The sequence below is a fragment of the Saccopteryx leptura genome, chromosome 6 (genome assembly GCF_036850995.1).
Source record: "Saccopteryx leptura isolate mSacLep1 chromosome 6, mSacLep1_pri_phased_curated, whole genome shotgun sequence".
In the NCBI taxonomy this organism is placed as follows: domain Eukaryota; kingdom Metazoa; phylum Chordata; class Mammalia; order Chiroptera; family Emballonuridae; genus Saccopteryx; species Saccopteryx leptura.
Window position 1 is genome coordinate 22875570 of NC_089508.1, and position 13716 is coordinate 22889285.

The following is a 13716-nucleotide window of genomic DNA, read 5'->3' on the forward strand; positions in this document are numbered from 1 at the left end:
TACAATAAAAATGCACATGCTCTCTTATCCATACAGTCAACCAACTGCAGAAGCCTTGTCCTCTCTCCAAGAAGGGACTATGCAAGCAGATTCCCACAGGTCTTCCACAATTAAAAATTTGACTGCATTATTTATAAAATAAAAATCTAAAATACATTATACCAAGCCTGGGTACCTTGGAAAAATTTCTGAAGAATGAGAAGGCACTGCCCCAATTGAAAGCTGACCCTCTCCTAGAACTTTATTTCACATTGGCCCATTGTTCAAGTCAGATAATGTGACAGGTCCCCTTCTGGAGTGGACATAACAAAATCAGAAACAATCAGAGCCAGCTGTAAAGACTCCTGCTTCGTTTTTAGTAGAAAGCGATGCCTTGGCTGGGGGACAGAAAGAAACTTGTCAATGAGAGAAAAATGCATACATACCTTCTGAAGATGGTGTGCATTCACCGTCGTTAGGGCGACTTACCTTTCTGCCTGTTCTGTGCGTAGTCCATTTTCTACTGGGAGTGGTGTATAAGTGTGGTGTAGAATAAACTTGTGAGGACAGAAAAGCATTAGGCCACCATTTGGGGGGTTTAGGGAAAGAAGGACCTCCTATTGAGTCCTATGCAGACAAACTGAAGGGAACAGAAAGAGCATATAGCACCTTTTTGCAGGGACTCAGGTTGAATCCATAACAGCCTCTCTCAGAGGGGAAGGGGATGTCCAAACCATGAAGAGGAAAACAGGACTTTCAATAATACCAAATTCATGGAAAGAGCAATCTGATGCCAAAACCAAAACTTTCTGCTGAGAGAGCATCCTTTGCATTATAGAGATAGAGGTATATTTGTGCCTTGAGACCAATGAATATCAAAGAATTTTTTCTCTGTATTACCAGATTCCTCATGTGTTTCTCCTTCAGGTACCTTAAGAGAGAGACTGAGGCCGTATGAAGACAAAAAGCTATGAGAAAAAGTGAAAAACAGAACAAGAGGCAACTACACACATGAAAAAAAAAGTTGAGCAATAAGGAATCAAGAAAAACCCAATAGACATGATAGAGATGGTGCTATAACTGACACCTACGCCTGCATGGGCGAGCTATAACATGGCTTCACTGTTTGCTGAGATGATGACATCACACATCTTTTTTCACAAAGCCAAAATGACGGAGTTCAGATTTTAAAGTAAACTCCTACCATGAAGGCTACATTTAGAAAATCAGAAGTTCAGCTGGACACACTAAGTTGGGAGTGTTGAACAAATCTCTGTTTCAGAAATTCCCAGTGTGTGCTCATCTTTAAAAGCAGCCGTGTTAGGACAATCACATAAGAAAGCAGTAGAGATCCAGATTATAGAGTCCCACAGAATTAGTCTCTCCACCAGCAGCTAGAATCACCCTACATGAAATTACCCTTCTTCCAGACTGAATCAGTGAATGGGCCTGAAACATCACTGGTGGATAAAGGTAACAATTGGCTCTCTACATAGATAAATATATAGATAGATATAGATAGACTATAGATACCAAATATTATACATATCAATACATTTAACCAGAGATTCCAGAATCTCTGCATTCCATTTGAAAGACCCCTGAGACTGCTTTAAATGTTTCTAATAGAAAAAATATGATGAACTCTGAACACCGTCATCATTTGAAAGATCCAAGAAGTTTCACTGAATTTAGAATGCAAATAAGAGTCTCAAAATGGTTACCTAGATGAACTTAGAACACAAATATTGCCTGGGTTGTTCTGTTTTGTTTCTTAGCCACAGGTAACCTAACCTAAAGGGAAAGAAAGCATCAGGAATAAGCAAGTGGGAAAACATTTAGTATTGCTGAGCAAGAAACATCTCCTTGCCCGTCTCACAAGGACACTAGTCCTTTATTTCCCTGGTTTCAGAAGAGCCATCCTTTTATATAATACCCCTAAGGTTTCTCTTAACCTTTGAACTCTTAAAAAAAAACACTATCCAAGTACGAATAAGTTGTACTCACGATCATTGCACTGGTTTCCAGAATATGAGGTCATGGAGCAGTCACAGGTGAAACCTTCCCACTGTTGCATGCAGACTCCCTGGTTGGCACAGGAATCTTCCTGGCAGGTGGTACTTGGTCCTAGTAATGTCGAAGAAAAAAGGGAAGAGAAGAAAAAAGCAGAAAGAGAAGTCTTACAAATTAATCGAATCCAAAGCAATCACTTGAATTTACTATTCTCATGCCCCAAGACATTCAAAGACACAACCACCAAAAATGTGAACTCTGTATCATGCAACAAGAATTCAGAATATACAAAACACGACAGAAATACACACTTAGCCACACATTGTCAACAGTTACACACAGAAGGGAGAGGGCTGAACACACTGTTCTCTTTTAGGCAGACTTCGCAAAAGAGCTTCGTCTCTGCCGTTCAACTAGAAAGAGATCTCACTTGGAGCATGGCCTTTCTAAATGTATAATGCTAAAGCAGAAAAATGCATTCCCACGATTCTCACTAATTAAGACACTGGAGTTCCCAAAGTCTACGCTGTTACATTAAAAGATGTTGGGGGATAATTCAGAGAAGGAGAAGATAGCAGCCAACATGCACTGGTCCTTTGTAGCTAATAAGCACTGAGTACTAAGCACTTCAGCTCTGTTACGTCATTAAGCTCTCCAGTGACTCTAAGAGGTAAGTACTTATGATAACCAACATGTCCCGGGTTAAAAAAACAAGGTCAGAAAGGTAAAATGATCTACCCAAGTGCGAGGTTCGGGCCCAGGGCCCCTCCCCAAAGCCTCAGCTAGCCAGCCTAAACTTTGAGTGACTCAGCACCAGGGCACTTCCCATAGCTCTCCACCTGAGCAATCCTGATTGATGCCTTCCCTCCACCTGACCCTCAGACAGCCTGCCAGTTAGTCATCCCCCCTCACTTCTGTGAACATGCTGTTACTTAGCACCAGCACCCCTCCTGTTGTTTCACCCTGCAGCAGGAAACACCCGCAGGTAACAGAGTCCCGCAGCAGTGGGAAACACCTCAGGTAACAGCATCCCCCTGCAGCGGGAAACACCCCGCAGGTAACAGTTTTCTCCTGCAGAGGGAAACACCCTCAGGTAACAGCTTCCCCTGCAGAGGGAAACACCCTCAGGTAACAGCTTCCCCTGCAGAGGGAAACACCCTCAGGTAACAGAGTCCCCCTGCAGAGGGAAACACCCTCAGGTAACAGCGTCCTCCTGCAGAGGGAAACACTCGCCAGTAACAGAGTCCCCCTGCAGTGGGAAACACCCCGCAGGTAACAGTTTTCTTCTGCAGCGGGAAACACCCTCAGGTAACAGCGTCCCCCTGCAGCGGAAAACACCCTCAGGTAACAGCGTCCCCCTGCAGCGGGAAATACCGCCCAACTCAGTCCTATGTAGGATCAGGCTTATCCTCTCACTGCTAGGTTCTCAGCCTGTCTGTTCTCAGACGGATAAATATAAACATTTCTTACAAAATTCACCAGACCTTGTGTGCTCCTCCTTTGGCGACTTAACACCAAGATCACACGGAATGATACATGTATATAATACATAAATAAGTATAGCTTTTGGGGAGCATTCTCAAAATCTTTTCAGGATATGAATGAGCAAGTGAAAAAGTTGGACCATCTCTGTTTCAGATTACCATTAAAATCTCTTTTTAGGTCAGCTGGGGCCTCTCTAACCACTCCCTTTCTCAGTTTTTCCCTTGAGAGATTAAAGTTGAATCTACACCTTTGGAATTACCTGAGCTAACAGGAAATATCTTAATAGTCAGGAGACCCAGGCATTTCCCTGAGGGCCTCAGCAGAGGGGGGTGAGCTCTTTAGTCATCAAATGTATTAGTCAGAGTCTGATGCAAAACAACAAACAAAACAAAACACTTGACAGCAGAAAAATATATCCCCTGCCATAAATGCACATTCCACAGAGTCCAAGCTGAGCCTCACACAGGCGTAGGCTGTTGAAATGTAAGTACACAGGGCCCTAAAGGTGCATGTTCAAAAGAGATGTATGGCTAGAAAGGGTTCGTCTTCTGGGTGGCAAGACGTTTTACATTTATTCATGAAGGGTGGAAGCGGCACAGTCCATCACTCCCAGTACAAAGCTGTTAGGATGTGACATGAGAAAGTTCAAGACAGTTACGAGCACTGGGGGAGCAGCCCTGCGGCCAGGTTTCTGCAGCTCCTACCTGCCGCCTGGGTCCCCCTTGCGGCAGGGAGGAGCTGAAAGGAGGAACGCGGTCATGTTCTCAGCGGGACTTAAACGTGAGCATTGTGTGGTACAAGTATCATTAACAATGGCAAATCAGGACAGCTCTTTGCAAAGAATAAAGGCTTCTGAGAAGTGAAGTCCGAGGTGCTCCCTGACCAAACTGCTCTCACCAGACAATGGGCTAGTAATTCAATTGAACTCAGAATCAGAAACACAGGGAAGGCTTTCCCTGGAAAGGCAGAAGAACAGCAAAACTTGGGGGTAAATACAGTAATTCTGAGCATGTTGATTGAATCTGAAGGCAAAGGGCTTTTCCATGCCTTTCCCTCCTCTCTAGTCAAATTTTAATCATTTTCCAAAGACTAGTTCAAATGCCTCCCCTAAATGAAACATTCCACAGTAACTTCACACAATTCTCCCCCTTCTTAGTAGCCACTGCACATATTACCTGCCTCATTAACTTTTGCATATAATAATGTTCCATTTAACACTTTATTACACATTGCACTGTCCTCTGCTTACATGATCCTCTAATTGATTCATGTGTGTGTTCTTTTTGCTACTTATCCCCAAAAGACTGAACGCGCTTGCTGTTAGAAATCATGTAATATGCTTTCATTGTGCCCTTGCTGCTCTGAGTTCCCTGAGCCAGATGCAAAGAATGTGATTCTGTAAATGTTCATCTGATCTAAATGGCAGCCACCTGATTTGCCTATGTCTCATAGATAGGAGTGGCTACAAAAGGAAGGAAGGAAGGAAGAAAGGAAGGAAGGAAGGAAGGGAGGGAGGGAGGGAGGGAGGGAGGGAGGAAGGAAGGAAGGAAGGAACCAGAGAAAGAGACCAGAATGCATTGGGAAATAAAAGTTTCATTCTAATTGCACATCCACTGATATGAGATATTCTTGTACAAATAAGAAGGAGAACATAGCCAGAAGAATACAACAAGGTACCTACGTAGGTGTGCCAGACACGGTACTAAGCGCATTACAGATATTGATTCAATTAATTATAAACACAAGATGAAACAAGTCTAGTTAAAATTATTAAGAATCAGAAAAACAAGAATAATTTTCCCACAAAAGGCATCCAGAATTTCAACAGAATAAAATAATTTTTTGACTGCTGATTGAAACAGAAAGGAAAAATTTCAGAAAAGTAAACTGATTCACAGAAAAATGAGGTGATTATTTGCAGTGTCCCACACGCAATTACCAAAGTGAGATTTCAAACCCACACCTGATTCACCTAACATCTATGGATATGGGTAAGCCAGAGGTGTGTGTGTATGTGTGTGTGTGTGTGTGTGTGTGTGCGCGCGCGCACGTGCGCGCTGAACAAGAGCAGCTTAAATAAGGTATTTGTAACCTATAGCCAGAGAAAGATGACATTGTAATGTAACAATGTGTTTCCCTTTTAACAAGAAAAAATTCAAATGTCATTTCAATTCAAAATTCAATTAAAAATGAACAGGAAGGCCAAGTTTTGTCCAATTATAGGAACAAAAATATGTTTGTATTGTTTATAAACAAAACAGACTTTCCTAAGGACTTAATAATTTTATCTAAAATGCTCTTCCAAATTAATGTACAATTCCAGATATTTTAAGATAACATAAACCTTTGGAATGGTATATTCAGAAAGTTTTATTATTAACTTAAAAAACACTAAGGCTTTAGGAAACCCCTTTAATAGGTATAATGTACACCACTTTTGTATTTGATATGTAATCAGTCCTCACTAAAGTAGTTACGTATCCTTCTGAGAAAAACAAATGGTGACTCTTCTCTGTATAGGAGGAAAGGTGACAAGGCGACAAAAGTATGCATGAAAAGACAAGCTAAGTTGTCGCTGATGTGAGTACTTCAGTTTCTAACTCCCAGTGCTGTTTTTAGTTCACTGGAAAGGATCACATTGTGTCTTTTCTCTCTCTTTTCTTTCCAGATGATAACTCCGATGTCTGCCACAAATTTTCCATCATTCTGCTTGAATGTGGGATTGTTTTTGTCTTCAAGACCTGTCCCAGACAGTCATTTCATGCCTGTTACTGCTGAAATCCACCTTTGCAGCACATGCAAACTGATTCAGTCAACGTCTTTTCATGGTCCAGAAAAGCAAACGTTGACAGGGTATCTTTTATTACCTACAGGTCCTTGAGACAGAAGTGCTGCCTCAAGCACAGGACACTTGGATCGGAGCATATTGTCCTTCTGGTAGTGCCCAGGTGTGGCTTACTCAAACCTATGCTTCAAACATCCCCACTTAAAATTGAATAAGATTGCTAAACCAGCCAAATCTGGTCTTGGCCATTTGGGGGAGGTGGGCTTGGTGAGTGGGAAGCCTGGGAGTGATATATCTGATTTGATTCCCAATGTTCATTTAAGCCTAAAGGCCCAAGGCTGGTGGTAGACCAGTTGTTGGCATGAGGTGGGGTTGGTTTAACAATATTCATCATCTCTAATCTCAAAGCCTGAGTTGAGTGTCACAGGGTTAGTAGATAGGAGTGAAACCTGAATGTATAGCCAACCAAAGTGTTTTCTCGTCCCATACAAAGCAGAGCTGCCACAGAAAGTAGCCTTCTGGGAGATGCCATAGATTGTCTAAAGAGATCTCACCATACACCATCGATTGATAGATGGTCTCAAGAAGTCTCATCTTCCACTGTCAACTTTATTCTCCACTCCTGATAAGCGCAAAAACCAGGGGTCCCCAAACTACAGCCTGTGGGCCGCATGTGGCCCCCTGAGGCTATTTATCCAGCCCCCGCCACACTTCCGGAAGGGGCACCTCTTTCATTGGTGGTCAGTGAGAGGAGCATAGTTCCCATTGAAATACTGGTCAGTTTGTTGATTTAAATTTACTTGTTCTTTATTTTAAATATTGTATTTGTTTCCATTTTGTTTTTTTACTTTAAAATAAGGTATGTGCGGTGTGCATAGGGATTTGTTCATAGTTTTTTTTATAGTCCGCCCTCCAACAGTCTGAGGGACAGTGAACTGGCCCCTTGAGTAAAAAGTTTGGGGACCCCTGGCATAAACATTTCCACTTTTACTTCTTAAATTTTACACTGTTTTATATAGAGAGAATGAATGAGCCACAACTGGGTGGGAATGAGGAAAAAGAAAGAATAGGCCTGAAAAGAGAAATACATATAGATCTGTGCCTTTGTGAACATGTACCTGTGCATATCTGTGAAAGGCCCTTACCAGCTTCCTGAGAAGTCTATAGCCTCTACTGTTAAAGCAAAATAAAGTGTTGAGGCTTCAAGGAGGGTATCTGTGACACTAGAAAGAGCCTACTTGCCTAGCTACATGCCATGGTCCTTTCAGCATAACTACTCCTGTGGCTCTCAGAAGTATTTCTACATTTACAGTATTGGGTCCTCTTGGCTTTTCTAAAGAGGGTAATTTACAGATACAATAGGATTTACTCATTTTTAATTGGCAAATCCCAATCCACTTTTATTTAATATTAATAAAAGAAAGCCATGATCCTGACATGTGTCCAGTGCCTTTCTTCATAGAGAGAGATGACTGAGAAGTGAATATTCTGGTTTCCCATTTTAAAGATGATTAAGCAAAGCCTGAAGAGCAGGGTCTCAAAGGTTGTCAAGTTTCATTGGCAGAAAGACCTAAGAGCATCTGTGTTCCCAAGACCTTACTTTCCTGCCCGGAAGGCAAGAAGCGTGCCTTGTTTGTGTGCAAACGGCACTGACAATGTTCCTATCAGATATGCTCAGGTGCTCACGGTTTCCTGTTCTCAGATGAGGGTTTGGTGAGATCACTTGGTTAGGATGGTGAGAGCATAAGACAAATAAAATCTCACACGTGGGGCAGTTCCAATAACACTTCTATTCTCACTTCAGCCCTCTCTTCATACATTAGGTATAAATAAGTCAAGATAGGCATAGATATGAGATGAAACCAAGATGCCTTCCTGAGTTCTCTTTATTTGCAACAGCCTTTGATGAGCCCTGTGCCGGTAAATACAAAACAACCAGAACTCCAGGGGAAAAGAAAGAAATGGTGGCAGAACCTGATCAATAACACTTCTGTAACCTGATTTCCATAGTGTAAAATATTCCCACCACAGCCAATCGCAGGCTTTTCTTGTTACACGATGTCAACCAGCTTGCAAATTTTCTGAAAATTCTTCTGCTGGTGCCAGCCCTGACTGTGATGGCCAATGAACTACAAAGCATAATTTTGCTCTTTGTGATTAAAGCTATTTACCCACAGGACGCTTCCATGCCAGCAGAGGGGTAGGGGTTTATGTCTGCCCCTGACAAGGTATTTGCAAAGGGAAGAAAATCGTTGGCATTATAAAGCCATCTTGTTCAAACCGCCCTATTTTCAGAAGGTGCCGGGGTCATAAAGGTCAAGTGATTAGACCCTGCCTTCTCTTTTAAAACCATGAACAGGCCCTCAGAGGTCAATGCTGCTTCAGAAAATGTACACTGAGGCCTCATTTCCTGCGTTTCCTCCATTCCTCAGCACTGATGTAGTAGAGGGGTAGTAGATGGTCTCTTGAAGAGAAGGGGAGAAAATGGGTTTCAAAACCCAGGCTCAACAAAAAGACGGTAATTTTAAATACTTTGCTTTACTATAATTGTGCAAATATCATCTAGAACAGTGGTTTTCAACCACCAGTCCACAGACCTGTACCAGTCCACCAGAAATTTCACGCTGGTCCACGAAAGAGTTAACCACCCCGATGTTGTATGAAGATTACAGAGTCCATTCACCAGCCTGCAGAGCGGTGGTTGAAAACCTCTGATCTAGAACTTAGTAAAATAGTTTTTCCTACAAAAACTGTCAACCATAAAGTCAGCTTGGAGGACACTCCCAGATACTCTCTGGTCATCTGTGTACTGTTTCCGCTTTGAGAATCCAACTCACATCATGTGGCACAGTAGGAAAAAGGTGACAGGCTTTAAAATCAAGCTTTATCAGCCTGACCAGGCAGCGGTACAGTAGATAGAGTGTCAGCCTGAGATGCTGAGCACCCAGGTTTGAAATCCTAAAATTGCTAGTTTGAGTGCAGGTTCAACTGGCTTGAGCACATTCTCACCAACTTGAGTGTGGGATCCCTGTTTGAACATGGGATCATAGACATGACCCCACGGTCTCTGGCTTAAGCCCAAAGGTCGCTGACTTGAGCCCAAGGTCACTGGCTTGAGTAAGGGGTAACTGGCTCGGCTGGAACCCCCTGGTCAAGGCACATATGAGAAAGCAATCAACAAACAATGAAGGTGCCACAACTATGAGTTGATGCTTCTCATCTCTCTTCCTTGTCTTTCTGTTTCTGTCTTTCTCTCTCTCTCACTAAAAATAATAAAATAATTCTTTTTAAAAATCCAGTTTTATAACTTACTAGCAATGTAACTTTGGGCTAGCTATATAAATTCTCTGGAAGTGTTTCCTCATTTATTAATATACACTAAAGATAGAAATCATGGTGTGAGTGTTAAATGAGATACCATGGAAAGCTTACAAAGTCATCCAAAAAATGATGATAAAATCTAGCACAGAAGGTTGTGGTCATAATGGATATACAATATGCTAAGTCTTTATTTAGCATGCACCTATACTAAGTACACCCTCAATAAAGGGCATTATCAGTTCTGTTGGGAAGAAAACTCAAGTTCTCTCCACCCATTTTAGTTGGGTGTATAGCCAGTCCATAGTCTAAAAACAAGACACATTAAGGTACTAAGTCATTATTACACAGTTCTGTGAGAAACCTGGTGTACAAAGTTGAAGGACAAGAGGCAGAAACCATGGTGGGAATTCCATTTAATTCCTGTCTATCTTATTTTCCATAATGCAAACCTTTTTGAGAAACTGATTTTTATTAGGTCAAATGCTATATTTTATTACATAAAATACAATGAAGAATGTGATGCAGCCCTTGGCTTTGGAGAAAATGAAGTGGGGGAACTATCATCTTCACAGTGAAGAAAGTTGGAGAAGTAAAATTCCTTTTAACTACTAGATGTGTTTGACAGATGCCAATGTTTATCTAAAATGACTGGAAAGAATCTTTAGGTTTTCAAGGCATGTTCACGGACTTACCCAAGATACACAGTCCTTAGAACCGGATCCAATCAACTCCTGTTCCCCCACCAGCACCACCAGCACCTAGCTACCATCTGGGCAGAGGGACAACATACATTTCTAGAAAGGAAGCCATTCAACTCTAAAAATAAAACTTTCTAGGGGAATTATAACAGTAAGAGGGGAGAGGATATTCTGATTAATCACCCAACTCAATAAAGAGCTATTCTTTTATTTCTCATAGTTTATGAGTCATCTGCCTCACTCCCTGTAGGTCAAACAACACTTATTTTATAATTGGGCAGCTTCTATGTCATATGGACAAGCTTTTAGGAGAGCTTTTGCTCTTCAGGAATGCCTTCTTGCAAATAAATAGGGATTAGAAAATTACTTCTAAAAGGTCCTTAGATATTATCATGCCATTTAAGGGACCCTGAGATTCAGAGGCACTGTACCTCTCAGCAACAGGACACCTCTCATGTCCTCGAGGGAGCTCCTACCCCCTCTGCAAGCCTAAAGAGATGCAAAATCTGACCTGGTCAATGAAGCTCTTCCTTGACACCTTTTGTCATGACATGTAAATGTGAATGCTGTGAAACAGTAATGCTGCGGATGGGATGGATACACGTTTCACCCTTTTTGCCAGTTAAAATAACAGGCATTAGGCTCATGCCTCTTCCCTCTGTCTCGAAGTGTGCTACTTCCCTCCTAACTCTGCTCTCTGCTGCTGCTGGCTCCTGTCCTTCTCATCCATTCCCCATGCCTGCTGTCAGGGATCCTGATAAGGCGAAAATCAAACCCAAGTCTCTGTCCTCTTCACAGCATCTAGTGATCAAGTCAAACTCCTTCCACAGGAAGTCAGTCATCCTCTGTCTCCATCCTACCCTTCCTGTTTCATCTTAGATCACATGCCTACACGTACATCATTTTAGCCAAATTGAGCTTCCTGGAGGTGCCCAAACTGGCCAAGCGCTTGAACGTGCCTCCACCCTCTCTTCCCCCATCCACCCAACACACGTCCTTCAGACTCAGCTCGAATGCTGTCTGAGGAAATCTGGCCAGCACCCGCCGTGGACGACCAACCACCGCCCACAGCCCAGTGGCCCTGCCCGCGCTCACGCAGCGCACGCCATATCCTTCCAGGAGAGCAGCTTGTACTCTGCATGGTGGTCACTGGGTGACCTCCTGCTGAAGCCAGAGACTGGATCCCACCTACTAACTCCAGTGCCTAGCTGAGCCCCTTGTTAGATGGGAGTACCTGAGTTCCTGTTAAAGACAACAGCACAATCACTGGGGGAGTTAAGATAAATTAATAAAATTTCAAAAATAACACCACACCCAATACACAAGAGGATGCAAGCTGCTGACCTGTCCAGACTCACTGTTCCCCTTTCTGGATCCCACTGTTTGAGTTCCTACCATGTGCCTTTACATTTTAGACTCTCATGGCCCTGGCCGGTTGGCTCAGTGGTAGAGCGTCGGCCTGGCGTGCGGGGGACCCGGGTTTGATTCCCGGCCAGAGCACATAGGAGAAGCGCCCATTTGCTTCTCCAGCCCCCCTCCTTCCTCTCTGTCTCTCTCTTCCCCTCCCACAGCCAAGGCTCCATTGGAGCAAAGATGGTCCGGGAGCTGGGGATGGCTCCTTGGCCTCTGCCCCAGGCGCTAGAGTGGCTCTGGTCTCGGCAGAGCAACGCCCCAGAGGGGCAGAGCATCGCCCCCTGGTGGGCAGAGCTTCGCCCCTGGTGGGCGTGCTGGGTGGATCCCGGTCGGGCGCATGCGGGAGTCTGTCTGACTGTCTCTCCCCATTTCCAGCTTCAGAAAAATACAAAAATAAATAAATAAATAAAAATAAAATAAAATAAAATTTCAGAAATAACACCACACCCACACAAGAGAATGCAAGCTGCTGACCTGTCCAGACTCACTGTTCCCCTTTCTGGATCCCACTGTTCGAGTTCCTACCATGTGCCTTTACATTTTAGACTCTCATTTCTTCGTCATATGTTTTTACTGCCCTTAATACATAATGGTAATTAGTTCTGTCCATATCCACAGGTTGCTGCTAAAGAAACCAGAATACATATTATTCTATACCCCCATGTCAGGAAAATAAAATGTAAAGACAGCTGCATCCTAAACATCTTTTGCCATAATATGTTGAAAGAGAAAGATGATCTAAAATAACGGCAAAGAATAACAAGCCCCTGCCACAAACAAAGAGAGTCATTACAAGAACGGAATAGAGTGGGCCAATGTGCTAGGTTCTGGGGGTTCAAAATTCACATAGCTCTTACCATGAAGAATGGTAAAGTCTATGAGGAGATATAGTTGTCTGGCTTTAGCTTAACAAATCTGTTCATGGGGAGCTGTGACAACCTCAATTGTCTTTTAGTGTAGCTCAAACCCTGCCCCCACCCCCCCACCCTCCACAGTGACATGTAGACCTCTTTGGACAATTGAACAAAACATTTAAACACAACAGCTTTTAGAATTACTAAAGGGGTCTACATGCTTTCAAAATGAAAGCTATTCTACAGCTACCTTAGATTTCAAAGTACTAACCCAGCATGTTCTTTTTCATTCATTTCATTATAGATTTAAAATAGGTTATATATTATACATGTAAATCTGCTGAAAGGGGATGAAGGAGAAACATTTACCAAAATGACTAGAGAAAGGCCTTATTAGTTGATGTCCACCCAAGACACAGACACTTGTACTGGCTACCTGCCTGACATATAACGAGTCATAGCAAAGTAAAAAGTCTTCCAGGTCAGAAGTAATTTTTTAAAGCTATCTTTGTCTCAGTCACTTCTAACCATCCCTGCTGATTGCAGACTCTGCAGAGACCATCTGAAGCCCAATCCTCTGCATAATTATCAGCCAAAAGATCCCTAAAATGCCTGTTCCTGGCTTGCTATTCAGAGTCAAAGTAGCCTGAGATGACAGGACCAGTGAACCGTTCCTGACTTTGAAAGATGCCCCTCTGAAAGGCAGTAGCAGCAGCATCTGCGGTCAGTTCATTGAGATGTCACATGAAGGCACTGGAAAGGGTGTGCCAGATAAAACCGACAGATCCTCTTCTTCCCCGAGGATACTTTGCTCTTTAGATTACAAAACAGGAAATTAAAGCCCTCAAGATTTGATAGGAAATACAAATCTCTAGAATGACTTAATGATATTAATATCCCCCCAAATGCCTAAAAATATTTCCTTAAAATGAGCTAGGAGAACAATGACATTCTCTTCCATAAGGGCCCAATTGCTCAACAGTCCTACTCTGAGAAATGACCTCCCTGACCCAGAAAAATAATAAATTAAGAACTCAAGTGGCCTTTTTTCCTTTCCTTTTTACAAGTGCTGCCTTCTATCTATAGTGAATACTACGGCAACTACTTGTAAGGGCATTAAACCATTGCCAGAGGTGGATGGATATGTCCTTCAGCATTCCCAGTGTGG

At 42.7% G+C, this 13716-nt stretch overlaps 1 protein-coding gene across 14 annotated transcripts in view; it reads right to left on the minus strand.

The window, feature by feature from the left end:
- The window catches only part of NRXN3 (neurexin 3), a 1639812-nt gene that overhangs the window by 849145 nt on the left and 776951 nt on the right, over window positions 1-13716 (minus strand). For all 14 annotated transcript variants that reach the window (XR_010752009.1, XR_010752008.1, XR_010752007.1 and 11 more), the window contains one exon: window positions 1987-2106. Coding sequence is in view for 11 of the 14 variants with exons in the window: in XM_066388158.1 (XP_066244255.1) it covers window positions 1987-2106 (120 nt within the window). In the remaining 3 variants the exon portion in view is untranslated. The remainder of the gene's footprint in view (window positions 1-1986; window positions 2107-13716) is intronic.